Source organism: Camelus dromedarius, chromosome 20, assembly GCF_036321535.1.
Source record: "Camelus dromedarius isolate mCamDro1 chromosome 20, mCamDro1.pat, whole genome shotgun sequence".
Classification (NCBI taxonomy): domain Eukaryota; kingdom Metazoa; phylum Chordata; class Mammalia; order Artiodactyla; family Camelidae; genus Camelus; species Camelus dromedarius.
Window position 1 is genome coordinate 8,813,264 of NC_087455.1, and position 20,062 is coordinate 8,833,325.

At 46.8% G+C, this 20,062-nt stretch overlaps 1 protein-coding gene and 1 pseudogene across 4 annotated transcripts in view; one reads left to right on the forward strand and one right to left on the reverse strand.

Annotated features, from left to right (window-relative positions):
* ASAP1 (ArfGAP with SH3 domain, ankyrin repeat and PH domain 1) overlaps positions 1 to 20,062 on the forward strand; it is a 313,187-nt gene that overhangs the window by 18,353 nt on the left and 274,772 nt on the right. For all 4 annotated transcript variants that reach the window (XM_064476843.1, XM_064476844.1, XM_064476839.1 and 1 more), the window contains exon 2: positions 16,275 to 16,360. In XM_064476843.1, coding sequence (XP_064332913.1) covers positions 16,302 to 16,360 — 59 coding nt within the window. In that variant the 5' untranslated portion in view covers positions 16,275 to 16,301. The remainder of the gene's footprint in view (positions 1 to 16,274; positions 16,361 to 20,062) is intronic.
* Positions 5,228 to 5,586, reverse strand: LOC135318677 (small ribosomal subunit protein uS10-like; annotated as a pseudogene).

Sequence of the window (20,062 nt, forward strand, 5' to 3'; positions counted from 1 at the left end):
GCCAACCCCTGGTCTAGAGAGATCTAAGGTCCCTCCCATCTCGAGATGCTGTGATTCTGTTCATTATGCCCTCTGTGCACAGTAAGGAGCAGGGCTGAGATCCAGCTCTAGGAAGCTGGTGACCGAGCCTGCCTGCCTGCCAGCTGCACCCTGTGTTCCTCATTTGAGCCTGATCCCAATTCTAAGATTGCTGCCCCGAGGGAGAGCCGTAATTTGGTGTTAAGAGGAATGAATGACATCACTCTCTGAGCGCCACCTAATGCTCTAGGTACATTTTATACATTCTCCTAAGTTTGTGTGCAAGAATCCTAAACCAGCCCAGTGAAGTTGGTATTATTAGCTCTATTTGACAGATGAGGCAACTGAGACTCAGAGAAGTTTATACAGTTCCCTAAGGTCACACAGCTGGGAGGTGGTTGAATGGGTATGTCAGTTAGGAAACTTCCTGCTGCATAGACTAAAAGTGGCTTAAATGAAGCTGTGAAGAAGTGCACTGATTCATATAACTGCACAGTGGGGGCGGGGGTGGTGATGGTCAGTCATTGTCCCCAGAAGACGCACAAAGTAGCCTTGAACTAAGATAATTCAAGAATTTCATAAAGGAGTTTTTTAAAAATTGAGGTAAAATTGACCATTAACTATTTTGAAGCACACAATTCAGTGGCATTGAGTACATTCAGTGTTGTTTAACCACTACCTCATCACCCCAAAAGGAAACGCTGCACCCATTGAACAGTCACTCCCACCTACCCCTCCTCCTTGCCTCTGAGCCCCTGGCGACCTCCCGTGTGCTGTCTGTGGATTTAGCTATTTTGTTTTTGTTTTTATATGTTTTTATTGAAGTATAGTCCATTTACAGTGTTGTGTCAATTTCTGATGTTCAGCACAATGCTTCAGTCATACATGAACATACATATATTCATTTTCATTTATTTTTCACCATAAGTTACTATATTTAGCTATTTTGGATGTTTCATATAAGTAGAGTCATACAACATGTGACCCTTTGTGTCTGGCTTTTTTCCCTTAACATAATAATTTTGAAGTTCACCCACATTGAAGCACGTATCACTACCTCCTTCCTTTTTATGGCTGAACAATATTCCAGTGTATGGATGGGCCACATTTTGTTTATCTGCTTACCTATCAATAGACATTTGGGTTGTTTCCACCTTCTGGCTATTGTGAATAGCCCTTCTCTGAACATTCATGTACAAATGTTTGTTTGAAAGCCTGTTTTCAACTCTTTGGGGTGTACACCCAGGGATGGAATTGATGAGTCAGTCACCTGGTAATTCTGTGTTTAACTTTTTGAGGACCTGCCAAATGTTTCCAAAGTGGCTGAGCCATTTTACATTCCCCCCCACCAGCAATGTATGAGTGTTCCAGCTCTCTACCTCCTCACCAAGACTTGTTATTGTATGTTTTTTGGTACTATGGCCGACCTAGTGGGCACGGAGTGGTGTGTCATTGTGGTTTTGATTTGCATTTTTCTAATGACTAATGCCTTTGAGCCTCGTTCCTGTGCTGCTTGTGGACCACATAAAGGGACCTTTAAGAAGGTGTGGGTAGGTGTAGGGGGCTCCGGGGACAGATGCCCTGGGGCTCCTGTGTCATGCCCAGTTTGAGGCGTGGGGAGGGAACAGTTGTTGGAACGTGGAGACAGGGAAGGATGGGGCAGGGCCCTGACCAGAGCTGAGACTTGGGTGGAGGGTTCAGTTCACAGCGACCCCCAGAGAGGGAGTGGGGATGGGGGCCAAAGGAGGGGAGCCAGGGGATAGATACCTTCCCTTGCCCTCCCTCCTGTCTCCTGCCGGGGCTCCCTGTTGGCTGAAACCATCCTGCAGCCTGAGCGTAGAGGGCCCTTGTATTATTGGTCCCTAGAGGTCAATTGGTCCCTAGGGCTCACAGAAGGGGGGAATAGTAGACGGCGAGGGGCATGTGGCTCAGAATTAGTGTCTGTTCCAGGAACCCCCGCTCCATTTCCCTTTAGTTCTCCAAGTCTGCCCTTCTTTCTGCAGTGGCATCTCCCTGAGGCTGGCAGGGGGACAGGCTGCACCCGTGTGGCTTCCCATCTTTACCGTAACAGCCAGAGGAAGAGAGAAAACACCATTTCCACAACTTCTCTAAGAGATCGAGAAAGAATTTCCCAGAAACCTCCAGCTTCAAGCCTCCTCGACCCCAGTTGGGTCACGAGCCCCTCTGGACTAATCACAGGGATGGTTCTGAACCAGTTGGGCCCACGCCCGGGAGCTGCAGGAACACATGCTTCCTGGGAGAAGGGGAATCCCCAGGGAAGTCCGGGATGACGAAGGGTGCTGGGTAAACCCCACGGTGCCCTTCCCTGGGGATTTCTTGGACCATCTGATAGGCTGAAGCCCACGCTTTCTCCACCCCGCCACGCACCACGCTACAGATGAGACCAGAAACCTGGACAGGGCCTCCCGGAGGGTTTATGTCCTCGCTGCTGAGTCACCCGGCAGCGTGTCCTCTCCGGCCCTCACCAACCTCCCAGGCCTCCTCAAGTCAGCCCTTGTCATCCCTCCCCTGGTCTGTGACCTCAGTAACGATTCCAGGGGGTGAGGCCTGGCTCCACTGGAACCAAAGGCCTGAGTTCAACCAGGAGTTTAGGAAATAGGGTCTTTTAGTAGATTTTGCCACACAAGATAGCATTTTAAAAACCTGTCTATTGTATGATTCTGTTTATATATGAAATCTCGAGAATTGACAAATCTCCAAATAGACAAATTAATAACAGAATTGACAAACAAACAGAAAGTTACACTGTTCTTTTGCCAGGAGTGGGTAGAGGTGGTTGGGGGCCCTGGGGAGTAGCTGCTGGTGGGTATGGGGTTTCTTTTGGGGGCGTGAAGATGCTCTAAAATCGACTGCGGTGATGGTGGCACAACTCTGAATTATATTAAAACTATCGAATTGTATACTTTAAATCAGTAAATTGTATGGTATGTGAATTATATCTCATCAAAGCTGTTACAGAAAAAAAAGACAAAAGCTGGGTCTACTGCTATTCTTTTTGCTTTATTTAAAGTTGAAGTTGATTGCTACTTTATTCACTTAAGAATAAAAATCACATGTAGCTTATAACATGTCTTCTTTTTCCTTCCTCTCTTCTCCCTCCTTTTCTTCTTTCTTTCTTGCTCTCTCTTTTCCTTACTCTTGTGTAGATAAGTACCCACCTCCCCTTAGTCTATGGAGGTCCTGTGGACCCGACTCAACCTCTACACCCGTATGGATCCACGAGCAATCCCCAGCCAGTGGAGTTGTCCAGCCCCTGGCCACGGAGATTAGTTCCAGGATGCACACACGGTCAGAGTCAGCCATGAGACTTTTCTGGGAACCACTGGGAAAAAGAGGCTTTCCGTCCGCAGGGATTGCTGAACTGTGACTGGACATAAACCTGAAGGCCAGTGGCCCCCTGGGGGTATGCCTGCCCAAAAGACCCGCCTGTCACCTCTCCAGGAATGTGGAGCCAGCAGATGGAGAGTGACCCCTCCCTGACCGCATCCTTTGAGCCCTAGCATTTAGCCATGCCTGAAGTTATATCCATCCCTGGACTTCCTAGTTTGATCAGCCCATAATCCCCACCGCTACCTTTTTTTTTTTTTTTGAGCTGCTAGGTATTGGGTTTTCTGCCTCATGAAATCAGTCTAGGTGTGGCTTCTGCCCATGTGGGCCCTCCAGGCTTGTGTGATTCAGATGACCCCTTTCCACAACAATCCCAGGGCCATGTGAGGGAGCTGGTCTTTCCGCCCTGTCTCTTGTATCAGAACAAGCCAAGAGAACTGCCTCCACAGAGGAAACTGGCTGACGCTAGAACGTCCTGACCCAGCACACAAAGTCCTTTGTAAGGTCCCCGACGGTGTTAGGGACCGCCCAGCAGCCTGCCAGTGGCCCGCAGGGAGCGGCCTGTGTTCCTCCTATTGCAGGCCTGCTCGTCTGTCTGTGCACCTGCACCTGGCGTGAGTGTGGACCGGAGAGGGGCCTTTGTTTCTGGTATGGGGTCCCCTCTTTTTTTCTCTCCTTTTTGGTTTGTATTGTACACCATTTGAGTCATACTCATTCAAGATTTTACACGTTTGTAACAAGGGGAAGGGTGCTCACGAGGCCTGAGCAAGAAGTGTCTGATATTCTTTCTGCTCCGTCTCCCTGGTTCCCAGGAAACACAGCAGTGGTGGGGCCCCGGCGTTAACCTCATTTTACCATGTGGCACCTGAGGCTTTGAGGAGCCAGTGGACTTTCCATTAGATGGTTTTGTCTCCAAAGCAGGTTGGAGAGGCCGAATGGGGTGCGAACAGTCCCGCCTCAGACTCAGTTCCTTGTGGTTCTTTGTCAGTTAAGGAAAACAGAGTTGGGGAAGGTGAGGAGCCTTGATTGCTATGAGAAGTTTGGTTCCTACCAGGCCCCAGAAGAGGAGGCTCAGGGTGACCTACATTTGAGAGAGTGGCAAAGCAAGAGGCTTGCAGGCGTCCACGGCGCCATTTAGCTGGTGTGGACTGGTTGGCCACTGGACTCTGATGGGACGTGAAAGTGTGCCCGGAAGCCTTGGCGTGAGGTTGTTTGTTCAGGTGGTTCGTTCAGTGAACATACACTGTGCTGGTCCCCCTCAGGGTCTTCTGGTTTCCCCCAGAGTCTTCTCCCAAAGAGTAGGGATGGGCTGTGGGGCTGCTCTGCTTGCAACTCTGTTGTGCCTGTTTGTGTTTTCCAATCTAATGGGCATCCTGAATTCGGTGGCGCCGGTGGTGGCGACATGGGTGGTGGAGGGCGTGGACTCAGGCCTGCAATGAGTCAGCCGCATCCGGCGTAGCATCCCGCCCATGTCGCCTGCCCCACTTTGGAGACAAGCAGCTGTGAAATAGAAAGGATTTAAATCCTCAGTGGAAGGAAAGAATCTTAAAAGATTCTGGAGAAACTTCATTTTGAAAAGAAGTCTTGTAGACATTGGCTGATCCTTCTGGGGTTCCAGGCAGTAAAATTTCTAAGAAGCAGAGGTGGACTTGTGCAAAGCAAGTTGAGGACTGGGATTGCCCCGGTGCTGGTGTCCCTTGGTCACAAGGCTTCCTCAGAGTAGGGCCGAAAGGCGGTTTCTTCTGGGGCTTCCTGCTTGACTGCAGGTGGTGGAGTGGGCAAGCTGGCTTCAGGCCACAGGAATGGTTCCCTGTAGCTTATTTATTTTTAACAGCTGTATCAATTTATTAAAAAGGCTGATTTAAGCATTTGCAGTGGGGACTTCAACCTCGATTCCTGGCTCAATACTGCTGGGAGTAATCTGCTTCACAACCTCAGAAGGGCTGCGCGAGTCAATGAGTTGCTTGTGGATCCTCATCTGAGAATGATCCCAAGTCTTAGAACCTTCGCCCCAAGGAGTTTTCCTGGTGGTTACTCTCAGAGTGCTGGTGGGCTTCCGGACCGGTCCTTTCACTTTGGGATTCTTCTCTTTAGCTCCTCTGGTCGATCAGCACATACCTTCTCCAAAGACTTCACTTTGCGGCTGGTTAGGATGATCCTAATACGGTGAGTGGCCACCTCTGGCTCCACAGGAGTCTTTCCGGTGTCTTTAAAAGCCATGTTCCCTGTAGTTTAAAAGGAACCCCCAGTTTCCCTTTTGACAACTCATATAGAAGTCTTTCTGATGTTTCCTTTGTTTGTTTAATTATTCAGTCTCATTCTGATCCTGTATTCCATCAACAGGTATTTACTGAACACCTGTGAAGCATGTTTCATCATCATGACACGTGACTTTATTATTGTGTTGAGTATTAGACACAAATGGCCTCTGCCTTCAGGAATGAGATAAAACCGATGAGTCAGGCCCCTCTCTACGGCCACACCTGCTCTTCCTTTTCTCTTCCGGACTGTTCCCTTTCTCGTTCAAAGCCACCTTCTTCCAGGAAGGCTTCCTTGATTGAACCTGCATCTCTGCAGTCATTCAGCACATACTGCTGTGTGCTTGCTTCACGTCGGCCCCTGTGCCAGGATCTTGGGGGTCAAGATCAAAGATTTAGAGGAGAATAAGTCATGGTCCCTGTCCAGGAGGAGCTTCCAGTATTGAGTGTGGTCATGGGAACAATGTTAGCCTTTGTACATGGAGGTTTTCAGTATGTTCCTGAGCTTGTATCAGTATGACATTTCGCTTCTTTTTCCTATTCTTTGGCATACTTAATGAAATTGTAAGTCACCCAAGGGAAAGTATCAGCCCATCGAAAAGTATTTATTGTTGGGGGGAGCATATAGCTCAAGTTGGTATAGCGCATGCCTAGCGTGCATGGGGTCCTGGGTTCAATCCCCAGTACCTCCTCTAAAATTAAATAAGTCTAATTACCTCCCCCGACACACACCAAAAACAAACAGAAAAAAACCCAAATAATAAAATAAAATGCTGGCTTAAGTTTTTTTTTTAAATATTTATTGTGTTATTATGCTCTGTCCATTATTCAGTCAACAAATGTATCATTCATTTACTCTTCTATTGTGTATCCAGTCCTAGAATTGGAACCCTTGTGCACTGTTGGTGGGATTGTAAAGTGGTGTAATCTCTGTAGAAAACAGTATGGTGGTTCTCCAAAAATTAAAAATAAAACTGTCATATGATGCAGCAGATCCACTTCTGGGTCTATATCCGCGAAAACTGGGGTCTCAAAGAGATATTTACACATTCGTGTTCATGGCAACTTCATTCACAATGGCCAAGAGGTGGGAGCAACCCAAATTGTCCATCAAAGGATGACTGAACAAACAGAATGTCGAATGTACATGTAATGGACTATTAGCCAGCCTTAAAAATGAAGGAAATTCAGACATATGCTACAGTATGGATGAACCTTGAGGACGTTATGGTAAGTGAAATAAGCCAGTCACAAAAAGACAAACACTGTATGGTTCCAATTATGTGAGATATCTAAAGTAGTCAAATTCGTGGAAATAGAAAGTAGAGCGGTGGTTGCCCAGGGCTTGAGGGAGCGGGTATGGGGAGTTGTTGATGGGTGGGTATAGCGTTTGTTTTGCAGGATGAAGTTGTTCTGGAGATCTGTTATCACAACAGTGTGAATGTACTTAGCACTACTGAACTTTAAATGGTTAAAAACTTAAAAATGGTTAAAGTGGTAAATTCTATGTTATGTGTTTTTTTAAACCACACTTAAAGGTTTTGAAAAATACACGTATCCAGTCCTTTAGAACAGACATATTCTAAGTACTGAACGTTTTCTGGTGTACAAGCCAGACACAAGGTTCCTCAGCTCGTGGACATTCCTCTGCAGTAAGCACCTCCTATGTGCCAGGAATTGCACAACCACCCCGAGGGTTAGCTACTATCTCACTTGTGCAGATGAGGAAGTGGAAACAGAGGTGAACGATCCCCATATCCCCAGAACCAAAACCACGTCTGGGGGTGGGAGGCCTCAGAGTCTGGAGCAGGAAGGAGGCCAGCGTGGCTGGGGTCACAGTCGTGCAGACACACTGGGCGGGGCCTGGCTCAGCACGCTGGTGCAGGGGCCCGGGAGCACGGCTCAGCAGGCCAGACCCTGTGACAAACGTCTCTGTGCTGGGTCTCAGACAGGCCAGAGGGCTCAGCAGACATTTTTCCACTGGAAGCTCTTTCTTAGCCTGTGGTTTAGGACTCCCCCCTCTGTGTACTCTGAAGCCCCTCTGCCTGTCTCTTCTGTCTGGTGTCCCCTGCCCATCCCTCAGAACCTGCAGCTGCTTCCAGCTCCCTCGTGAAGCCACTCTGTGTTCCATCCTTTGTGTTTCTAAGCTTTGTGCTAATGGTCATTTTTGCAGTACCACCAGCTATTGATTTCCTTTTCTGCCTTCCATCGGAGGAAGGTGTCCAACTTAGATGCGGCATCTGTTATAGGAATGAATAGTTGGATGGATGCTTGAATGAGTGAATCTGGAAAATAGAGGATAGAGTCATATTTATTTCATAGTTTCACAGTATAATGAGCAATATGATTAGTTCTTGTTATGCGGGGACTAACAAGTGAGGAATTCCTTCCTTTCTTATCAGCAGCACAAATATGCATGGAATCCAAGCCCGGGATTTCTGAGCTGCAGATTGATGGGAAGTTGTGGGGGGAACCTTCATCCAGGGGCAGGTACTCTTTGAGGGGTTCTTTGGGTGGTCTGAAAGCGACGGTTTAGGCTTCTCACTTCTCACACTGACAGCCTTCTGAGGACTGCTCTGGGCTTTAACCAGAAGAGATCTGAACATTTCTTAGATACCCTTTATTTCCTTTGATGCTGAAATGCCTTTGATTTCAACATGCATTCTTGACATCATCACAGCGTTGGAGGAGAAAACAGAATCTCTGCCACATGAAATTTCATTGATGGGACGACACATTGCGTTCCAGAAATGGTTGAATGTGAAACTAGGGCTGTCATAGAATGGAAGGAATACAGTGACTCCAGAGTGTGTTCATTTGGGTTGCCTGGGTGGGCTGATGCTGATTGGACCTACTCCAGGGAGTCGGGAGTGAGCTCGAGTGGCGAGACTGGTCTTGCTGGCTTGTCACAGGTCTTTTTTTAGTTCCAGCACTAGGAGAGAAATCCATACAGCAGAGACCTCTCTCCTGAGGCTGCCGCTGCTCTGAAGGTGGGGAGGAATTCAAAGGAAAGAAGAGTCTTTTGGAGCCAGATGGATCTAGGTTCTACTTACTAGCTGGGAAAACCCTAGCAAGATGCTCATCCCGTCTTAGCCTCAGTTTCATTCTCTGCAGAATGAAGCAAGGATAATGCCTGTCTCCAAGGGTTGTTATGAGGATTAAAGAAGTTCTTGCTTGTGTGGTGTCTGAGACAGAGGAAGCATACAATATCTGCTAGCTGTATTAGTTTTTTTTTCAATCACTATTTAATCTATCAGACCTGTTGTCTCCTCCGTAAGACGGGGACACAGAAACAGCTGTGTTTCTCACTGCTCGGGCGAAGACGCAGTGCAGTTGAAGGTATTAAAGTGCCTGGTGGGCACTTGGCGATGGGGGCTTCCTACAGGGGTGTGAACACCATCCCATGCTTAACCCTTTCCATCCAGTTTCCCTTTTCCTTGGGCAGGGTGGAGGGCAGGCCTCGGCTGTAACCTCCCTGACTCCCCCGGGGCAGTGGCCGGTGGATAATGACAGGATGACCAGCTGTAGGAACCATGTCTATGGTGCTGGCCTTGCTGAGAAGCTGCCAAGTCAGGATCCTTTCTAGTGGGTTGTCCCTGTAGGGGCACTGGTCCATCGTACGTCTGCTCTGTACTAGCACCTCTCATGTCCTTGTGAGACGGCTGCACCTGGCATTGTTAATCCTCTGGCGCTTCCAGCCCGCCCCTTGGTGGCCAGAAGCCAGCTCTCAGGCGGAACATCTCAGCAGTCGCTCACAGTAGGATGCACTTGGCCTTTAATGGACTTGTGAGCATCAGGGTGATGTGTGGGGGCTCCATCGTTGTCTGAGAAGACATAGATTCACAGAAGTGAAGTTCATGGCCCAGAGTCACACAGCGATTAGGAGGGAGAGCCAGTGCTGGAACCGAAGTCTTCCTGCTCCAAAGACTGTCCTCTTTCCCGTGCTTGGGAAATTCCCCCGCAGCAGGCTGCCTGCTGCTCCCGCTCCTACACGGCGAGCACGGGGGGCCGCACACAAATGGCTCTGCGCTCCGTGCGCTCGCTGAGAGTAAACACACCATTGTTTGAAAGGACCTGGGTTGCACTATTAAAACAGTTGGTGGCATGACAGACCCTCGGATTTCACATTCCACACTTGCACTTTTTCCTGGGGGACCCGGAAGGAAATGTGTGATTTTTGCAGTGGCACAGGCTGAGTTGAGCCTGCTTCTGCTGGTGTGAGGACTGGGGCACGAGGCTAGTGAGCGAGCCTAGCTGGCCCCCCAGCGCCCAGCGTTAACTTGGTGGTTCTCTTCTTGGCTCACTGACTCTGTTCCTCTGGCATTCATTATTTCGAGATTCACAAAATTCTCAGGATGCAACTTTTAAGGTGCAGAGAATTTATTATTCACCTGCCGTCCGGAGGTTCGTATGTCACCCAGCATTTGGCCTTTTTTCTCATTACCCAAGAGGTTACTTGGTTAAGATCGGATTCTCTTAAACACGGGCTCTAAGCAAAGACCAGGTCTATTTTGCTAATCATTTTTCTATCCGTGACATTTAGCCTAACACACATTTTTTCAATAAATGAATGGATGGATGGATGTGTTTTCCCAACAGAAGACCGTCATTACCAGAAGCTCTCGCCAGTGGGAGACAGCATGCAGTAGGCACTTACTGGATGTTTGTGAAGCAGATCCTAATTAGGTCACTTACAAGAATTCATTCTGTCTGTTGTTTCTAAACCTGTCCCCCTGCCCCCACTAGACTGTGGTCTCAAAATACCCGACTTGACCTCCTCCCTGTGGCCCAGAGTGCAGTCCACTCAGGAAACAGAATGGAAGACGTGGTCACATTCATCATGAGTTTATAAGCCAACAAGACAGTAGTTCTGGCCTTTTGGATCATGGGCCCTTTGCAGTGACCTCTTTGGAGAGGAGAGACCCAAAACATCTTTGACTGTTAACTTTCACCAGTGAGTGAGTCAGGGAGGGGCCCAGGCTGACGTCCAGCGGCGATGTCATTGATAGGAGCACCTCAGTCGTCCTCGGGCTTCTGCAGAGTCCTGTCTGCTTCCTTCTGTATCCTGCCTTGATTGGGTACTCCAAATTTGAATCTTAAATCTGCCTGTACCAGGTAGCCATGTGACCAGGTGTTACATCACTTTTGTGGGCCTCAATTTTCTTATCTATAACATTCAATCACAGTTCTTTGTAGAGTCGCAGTGGGGATGGAATGCGACAGTGAGCGGGCCCAGGATGTCTGGTACGTAGGAAGTGCTCCATAGGGGTCGCTATTGTTGTAGTTGTCATTTGTGCTGTTTAAGAGTTCAGAAATGGACAGATTGTTGGGCTAGGAAAGCTAGAGCAAGCTTCTTGAAAGAGAGGGCATTTCAAGTGGGGCTGGACAAACTGGGTTTCTCATAATAGGCAGGAGATTGGCAGGAATATGTATTCAGGCTGTTTTCTTTAGGTCTCTGGGTTTCTAAGTACAGCTTCCACACAACAGGAAAGAATCACATCAGTAAATAGAAATAGTGTTTGCTCTGATGTTATGGGAACAAAGAAGCCTGTCCAAGCTGTGGCCAGCTGCAGATGACTCAAGAGTTCATAACATCCTTTATTAAAGGATACAGATCCCAGCATCTGTGAAGTCACCTCTGTTGAATAAACCTCAACACCTATTTGGGGACTGGCGGTAAAGAAGGGTTGATGGACCAAATGATTTATGTCCCTATTCCTGCATGGCATGCAGGAATTGCTGTCTGGACTGACATACCGTAAGTCACACAATAGAATTGCAATGGAAAGAGCAGAAACGTGGGTGGATAAAAAATATAACGCTTGACAGTAATGAATTCTGGTTCACTCGAGCAGGTAGTTGCTTTAAATCTTCCATCACTGGTGGCGGGAGAATAAGAACATGGGTGTTGATAGCACACATTCACTCACCCCTCTGACGTGTATGTGTTTATTGAGCACCTGGTTACAGACGGTGGGTTCCCTGCCTCTTTCTCTGAGCCCACCCTGGAAGGCACTGCAGACAATGCCCATTTCCAGGGAGGGGTTCCTGCATCTCTATCTGAGGCCACCCCCTGGCTGTGCTCGGCCAGTGAGGCATGGGAGTTGGTGCATAAATACCAGAGCTTCCAGCACCTGGGGTGCAATTCTGAGGTGTGGTCACATCTCTCAGAGGGTCCCCAGTGGGATTGCACTCCAGGTGCCTATGTGTTAACCTGTGTGGCCTCAGACACAGTCCCTAACCTCGGAGTTTCAGATTCTTGTAGGATGGCTGTGTGGATTCAATATGACACTGCTGGTTACTGGTTTGCTCAGTGCTTGAACTACATTATCTAATTCTTAGTGACTATATGACATAGGTACTTTATTTATCTCAGTTTTAAAGATGACCAAACTGGATAAATAATTCATCAAAGAGCCATAATCTGAGTTCTAATCCAGATGCGTTTGTTCTAAGGGGCAACTTTTTTTTTTTTTTTTTTTTTTTTTTTTTTGGTGGGGAGAAATTAGGTTTATCTATTTACGTATTTTTATGGGGGTACTGGGGTTGAACCTAGGACCCAGGGCATGCTAAGCACGTGCTCTACCACTGAGCTATTCCCTCCCCCTTCTAAGGGGCAACTTTTAATAATAATACAAACTGTTAGAGTATGATGTCTAGCATGGAAGGTGTTATTATTACTGTCAGCATGCACCCAGCATATAGTTGATGCTTCATTTATTTGTTAAGTTAAAAAATAATGAATGAATGAATGAATGTGAATTCCTTGAGGTTGATTCCTTGAAAACATGAACTCTTTGTGTTCTTGGCTCTGGCTTCCCTGCACATGGTAGGTACAAAACAAATATCCCTCAAGTGAATGCTTAAATGAATGAATGCTAAATGGAGCTTTTTTTTAAAATTACTGGTAGTTCCCTGGTTCTAAGAAAATCATGTTAATTGAAGTGCATTATTCATTTGACTTTTATAAAACCCAGTCCCAGAAAAGCCTCAAAATCCTAACAGTATTTATCTCTAGGTGTTGAGATAATAAAATATGTTAGTTTCATGCCTTAATATTTTTCATGATGGACCTGGATTACCTTCATAACTGGAAAGAAATCATCTCTGTTTGAAAAACAAATCAGTCTCAAAGCATAAACAGTCTAAAAGCAGTGTGGGTGTGACACTGACACACACCGTCAACGCTGACCTAATTCAAGTGGGTTCAGAGCCGAGGAAGCAGGATGCGAGCTGACTTAGGTGTCACACGTCACTCAGCCCTTCCACACACCATCTCTCTGGATGTTCACGCCAGCCTAGAACATGGTTCAGGCTAGGATAGTGGCCTCATTTCACAAGCAAGGGACCCAAGAACCAAAGATGCTCACTGACCAGGACAAGGCTCTGCTCTGGGGCAGAGCTGGCTTGGAACTCTAGGCATTTGATTTTAGTCCCAGTGGCCTTTCCACTCTGTCCGAGCAGCCTCCCCTGGAGACCCAGTAAAAGAAGTGGAACAGGGGCGGAGGTGGGTTGACGGACCAGGGACTCATGTGACAGCTGTTTCTGAGCATCTGTGGGTTCTTTTAAGGACGGGGAGCCTGGCTTAGACTTTTTGAGTTGGATAACCTGGGCTGGAATCCCAGGGCTGCCACACACCGCCGTGGACACAGTACTTCAGATCACTGAGCCTCAGTGTTCTCCTCTCTAAAGCTGGCCCCGTGTCTACCTTGCAGGATTGCTGTGAGGGTCAAATTGGCACCAAGTAGGTGTGTTTTCTGCAAAAGTGTCTCTGTTGGTTGTCATCGCACCTGTGCCGTCTATGTGCAAGGTTTTCATTTTTTTTTCCAATCGTGTTGATGCTCGCTGGTGTCCATAAATTAGTGTTCCTATGTGTGTTAGTCAGGTTTTGCCGAGTAACGAAAACCGCAGAATGGCAGTGGCTTGCCTGACAGCAGATGCTTATTTTCATGCTCATGGGTCTTTGGGTTCCGTTGTGGTTCAGCTGATCTAGGTTAGGCTTGGCTGGCTCAGGCTGGACTTCAGGTTGGCTTCAGATCTGCTCTGTGCATCTTCACTCTGGGGTCCAGACGGAAAGGCAGCAGCTGAAAGGGGTTAGGGAGACATACTCCTCTCATGACACATCCCGAGAGGGTAAGAGATAGACTTGGAACCAGCACATTGTCGCTTCCATCCCCATTCGATTGCAGACAAGTCAATGAATGGTCCAGGCCAGAATCCAGCGGGGCAGGGGAAGAACCACCACCGGCTAGAGTGGGAAGTGCTACAAGTCACATGACCAGGGGCAGGGATGTATGGTTTAAATTTAGGCTGAGAGTGAAGAAGTAGGAGCCGTGAGCCAGCCCATACACTACCTCAGCTCATATGCTTGGGCAAAGCAAGCAAGCAAAGGAAAGGCGAGTTAAGAAGTGGGCTGGGAGAGGCATGGATTATTTATGCCAGTAACAGGGTCTCATTTTTCACGCGTGTATATTGTGAGGTTGTGATCAGGAGGTGAATGTTACAGGAAGATCATTGTCTGTGATTCTGAGGGAGAGCATATGTTTTGCTCACGCCAGTGCCACACTGTCTTGATTATTCCAGCTTTGTAGTGAGTTTTGAAATCGGGAAAATGTGAATCCTCCAACATTGTCCTTTTTCAAGATTATTTTGACTTTCTGAGTTCATCATATTTCCATATGAATTTTTAGGGGAAGGCTGTCGATTTCTCATCTAATTTAAATGTGTGATTCAAAGTTCAGAAAGATTCGGTCAATTACTGTTGGCATCTAAGGTTGAAGAAACTGATTTGATGATTTATCCAACAAATATGTATTAATATTGTGCTGGACACCATGTGGTTGTTGCTGGGGATACACCAATGAGAAAATCCAAACACACTATTTGTAGTCATACAGCTTATAATCAAATCAAGTCAACAGATGTTAATCATTCTTCACATGAATGAGTGCATAGTTGAAAACTGGGATAAATTCTGTGATCTGATCTGGAGGGGTCGGAAGAGTTTCCCTGAAGGGGTTAGATTTAGCAAAGTATGGGAGTTAACCAGGCAAAGTGAATAAGGAAGCCTTAAAGGCAGAGGGAACAGTATGGGCAAAGGACCTGGGACAGAAAGACCATGGCAAGTTGCAGGATCTGTAAGAAAGTCATGTGGCAGCAGCAGAGAGCCTGGGTGGACAAGATGAGGTCAGGCATGTGGGCAAGAGTCAGGCTGTGTTAAATGATTTTTATCCTGAAGCACTGAGAATCCAGTGAAGAGTGTTAAGCTGGACATAGAGAGATGACACAGTCAGACTTGTGTTTTAAAGATTTTATTCTGTGTATTAGTCAGTTGTATTTGGATCTGGATTTGAAAAAAAAAATACTGGTTAAAAAACATTTTTAATACAAATGAGGTGATTAGAAATTTCAACACTGGGTATTTGGTGATATCAAGGAATTATCATTTTTTTGGGGTGTGGTAGCAGTATTACTGTTATATTTTTGTAAAAGACCTGATATAGAGATATATACTGTACTACTCATGACTGAAATAAGACGCTGGAATTTGTGTCTAAGGAATAACAGACAGGAGGAATGAGAGAGTGGATGGGGTGGGACTGATTGTGAGTTGATGGTGATTGGGGCTGTGTGGTGGGTACATGGGGTTCATGATCCTCTTCTCTATTTCTGTATCTGTACAAAATTCTGCATCATAAAACATAAAAGGAGAAAAGGATTATTCTGGCTTCAGCATAGAGGAGCAGATTTCAGAGGGAGAAATGGTGATGAGGTGAGACCAATTAGGAGGTAGTTGTAGCCCAGGTGAGAATGATGGAGGCTTGGTCCAGGGCTGTATCAGTGGAGATGGAGAGAGAAACAAGTTGAGAGAGATTTAGGAAGTAAGGACCTAGGGATGGACTGGACACGGGGGTAAGGGAGATGGTGTCAAGTATATCCCTCAGTGTCTGACCCCAGGTGGAGGTACCACACTGTGCTAGGGGTCACTGAAGTACCAAGCAAGTCCCCTGGCTTTATCTTGTTTTCACATGCTTCCCTTGCCCCCTGTTTCCCCTCTATTCCAAAAATATTGAAGCTCTTCCCTTATGTAACACATTTAATCCCAGACTTCCTGTGCTCTGTGCACTCAGCAATTAATTAAGCTTTGGTATGCATGAATTAATTAAAATTCTCTCTCCGGTTCAGAGGGGCTGTCCTGAAATATTTAGATTCATATATATCCACTGTCTTCCTGGGGCTGATTCCCTTGGCTGGGGGAACTCCTCTGCTTCCCTGTGGGTACACAGCTGCGGCTGTCTGTCTGTCTGTCGCAGCTGTCAGCACAATTCAATTTCATGTTTAGGAGCCCAGGTCTAGAGATGTTAATGACTTGTAAATTGCTCTCCAATGCAGAGCTAGAAATAGAATACAGAAAGGATTCCTGCGCACTTGTACGGATTCAGTGATGGAGATGTCAGCCCCAAAGTGGGTTGCTGGAATAGTGGTGTCCCCACTGCTTCCCTTCCGGTCCCTGGACAGCCACTGTGGTGTAAGAACGTTCCTCACAAGGGTGCCCGCCTCCAAATGAAATCACGTGTTGGTCTGAGACCATGTCTTCTGCCTAGTCCTGCTGGATGACTCTTATCACCTTTCTTCCTGCCCCCCATCCAGGTCATTTTCTGATGTGACGGCTGAGACATGAGATCTTCAGCCTCCAGGCTCTCCAGTTTTTCATCCAGAGATTCACTATGGAATCGGTGAGTGGTCTTAGCCCCTCCTGTCCGGAGAGCCCAGCCTGGGAAGTGTGGAGGGATTCTTGGAGGGGTTGAAACGCAGCATTTGATCAGACTCCAGAACTAGAATCTGACAGAGACATTGTGCGAATGAATATTAGTGGCAAACAGATCTTTGTCATTTGTAGAGCTGCAGACTTTTTTAAAGTGTTTCTTATCACTTTACCTAGCTCCTGTCCTATGTGCAGAAGGAAAGGCGGCAGGTGATGGTACCAGAATAAAGTCAGGAATGGGAACAAAAACAACACCGTGAACAATAATAGGTGCTATTTTAGCTGAGGGGTAATTTCAAAATATAATTTTAATCAACACCCCCAACCCCCAAAAATCCTGCTGGGAAGGGCTTTCTACATTCGTTTTACAGATAAAGAACTTACCCAGCTAGATTTGAAACCAATTTTTCCTGACTCCAGGTCTCCTGCCTTGTGCCTCTGGCTATGTTGCCTCTTGGTAGAGGTACGATTTGCCCCATTTTGCAGCTGGGAATACTGAGGCCTGGCATAGGGGCACATGATGGAATCTAAGGTGTTTGGTCTCAGTGAGTGGAGGTTTGTGTTAGAGGATGATACAAAATTGGACTGGACAGGAAGCGCCATGAAATCTAAGCAGAGAAAACTCAAGAGTCCAAGAATCTTAAAAGTTGTTAGGGTGACTCAGTACAGTGTTGACCTGCTATGGCTGGCATCTCCCAGAAGTCAGCTTAGTGGTAGAAAGAGTGTGGGTGCTGGAGGGGTGGTTGAATCTTGGCTCTGCCACCAACTTTCTATGTGACCTCAGGCAAATCACTAACCTTCTCTGTTCTGTATTTTATCTATGAAATTGATGTAATAATATTTGTTTCAGGTTTTTGTGCAGTTTAGAAAAAAAGTGTACAATAAAGAGTCATATAAAGAAAGGACATAGAACATTATAATTAATCCAATTTTTAAGATGAAAGTAATTTTTAAGGATAATTAGACAAGAGTGTACTGAAAGAGTAGGAGGGGTGAGAGGCTGGAGGCAGGGAGGCCAACCTGAGAGGCTTTGATGTGACCCAGGCATGAGGTAATAGGGGACTGTTACCATCTTCCAGGATAAATGAGACTTTCCTTGCTTCTTTTCATAGTTTGACTCTTACAGGGTTACCCAGAGTCATGTTTTATTGTGTTTCGTTTTATAAATCAAGAGACCAACGCAAAAGCGACATTAGTTTTGCAGGGATCTTTTTAGGTCATGTTGTTACTGAACCAGACTTGGGTCTGCTAGCTTGACACGCAGCAAAGCCAATCTACTGACACAAGGTTGTGGTGGAGGACAGTACAGCGTTAATTGCAGGGTGCCAAGCAAGGAGAATGGGAGGCTCATGTTCAAAAGATCCAAACTCTCCAGTGGTTTCCAGGTAAGGGTTTTTTAAAGACAGTGTGAGGGAGAGGGTCGCAGGGTGTGAGATCAGCTCATGCGCAATTACCTGATTTGTTGATGGTGCGGTAACAGGGTGATGTTTCAGGAATCTCAGTCATTGCCCTTTGGGTTCCAACCAGTCTAGGGTCTACGTGCTGCCTGAGGAGGAACTAAAGGTCCTTGGTTTTGATGGCTAAATTGTTATTATTTTGTCTTGATTCACTGCTTTCTTTTCTTTTGCATTTTCTCACTTCTCTGAGTAAATCTGCTCTTTAGAACCTAGGGAAGGCCTTGGGAGGCTGAAGGTTTACAAGAAATAAGAGGTGGGGGACATGAGGGTGGGGGTGTCTGTTCCTGGGAAGATCTTGCAGGGTCGTCCTCAGTTTCAATATTAATTATAATTGCAATAATGGTACATCATTTGGGATTAGGTATTGCTGAAAGAACATTGGCTTAAGGAAGAAGTCTATTTCTCTCTTACCTAAAAGTTCAAACACAGGGTGGTACAGGGCTGCTACAGGAGTCTATAAAAGACCCAGGTCTTTTCCTCTCTTTTTTCCCTTCCATGTGGGCCTCCATTCCCAAGCTTACCTCATAGTCCATTCTGGCTGCTTCTACTCCAGCCATCACATCTACCAGCAGGAAGAAGGGAAGAAGAAAGGCAGGCCCCTTCTTTTAAGAATGCTCCTCGGTGTCACACCTCCTGTTTCTATTTATATTCTGTTGGCCAGCATTTACTCCTCTGGCTACACTGAACCGCAAAGAGGAGTGGGAAATGCGATCTTTATGCTGTAACACCACGTGCTTACTAAAATTGAGAGTTGTTAGGATAGAAAAAGAAGAGGACAGATAGATATTGGAGGACAAATCTTTCTTTGCCACGCAGATAGTCATTTAAAGGCTGCTATTAAGAGGAGAGGCTCTGTGGCCAGGCTGGATTCATGGCTCCACAGTTGTGTGACCTTGGGAAGCTACTTAACTTCTGTGCTTCAGTTTCTTTGTCTGTAAAATCCTGTTTTATACGTCCTTATCCGAGTTGCTTTGAGCATTAGATGAGTTCAGGTAAAGTACTTGGACTAGTGCCGGAAACATGTAAGTGCTCTGTGAGGTGCCAGCCGTTACTGCTGCCACCGCTCCAGCTTTTACTGTTACTACTACTTCTACTGTTAGCGCTATTCTTTCTCTTCCCACTGCTAGTGCTCGTGTGTGACCACTCCTGCTGCTTCTGCTAGCGCAACTGCTACTTCCGTTGTTACTCTAGCACCGATACTCCTCCTGTTACTCTGGCTGCTGCTGGTACTGTTGCCACTGTCACTCCTATTACTACTACTGTTACTGCTCTGTGACCATTGTTGCCAGGCACCGCACCTACATTTGTAAAACCTTACACTGAGAGCATGGTAAGTGTTCTTTTCCCAAAGTGAGGATAAGAGTCAGAGAGGATGGGCAGCCTGTCAGCGGGCAGGCAGCCGGCAGGCTAGTGGTTTACTCATGGGTGGGTAGAGGGACAGTGGCCAGAAGGGAGCAGGAGGCAGTTTCTGCGGTTCTGCGAATGTTCTGGAGGCTGGTTACAGGGGTGTCAAAATTCCTTGAATGGTGCATTTATGACGTAGACAATTGTATGTGCTTATATTATATTTCAATGAAAACATATCACGGAGCAGGTAGGTGGTAGAGTAATGAGTGAAACTACACCTGCCTGAATCTAAAGCCCGCGTTCTCTGAACTACACCACAAAGACCAACACCTTTATTTCTTGTCATTTATTTGTTTGTTTGATTGTTTGTTTGTTGGCTTTTTCATATAACATATGTATCGATCAATCGCTCATTACTTCAGTGCTAGGAAGTGGGCCAGGGCGCTGGGGATCCAAAGAAGCAAGCAGCGCACACAGCCCTATCCTTGTGGGGCTTTCTGTAGAAATTAAATATCACACAGATTGACAGCCACTGGGCTGGGCTCAGTGCGGGATGCCCTGGGGCCACAGGTCAGGTACAGGAACGAATCCAACCACACAGACCCACGTCTGCTAAAACAACACTGATGGCCGTCTTAGCTGACTCCTTTGAGAGGTGGAAAGTCTCCACGTCAGCAGGTGAGCTGACCGGCAAACCGGCGTGGACGAGGGGTCAGCTTTTCTTTTCCTTGTTCGTCACCGTGACAGTTGCTGACCTGCACCTGGTGTCCCGGGGAGCAGACAAGTGCTGGAGCTTTGAAGTTCAGCACACCGGTAGGGGGACACATGGGAGCAGAGGCTTGCTACATATATTGGGATGTAAGTTGGAG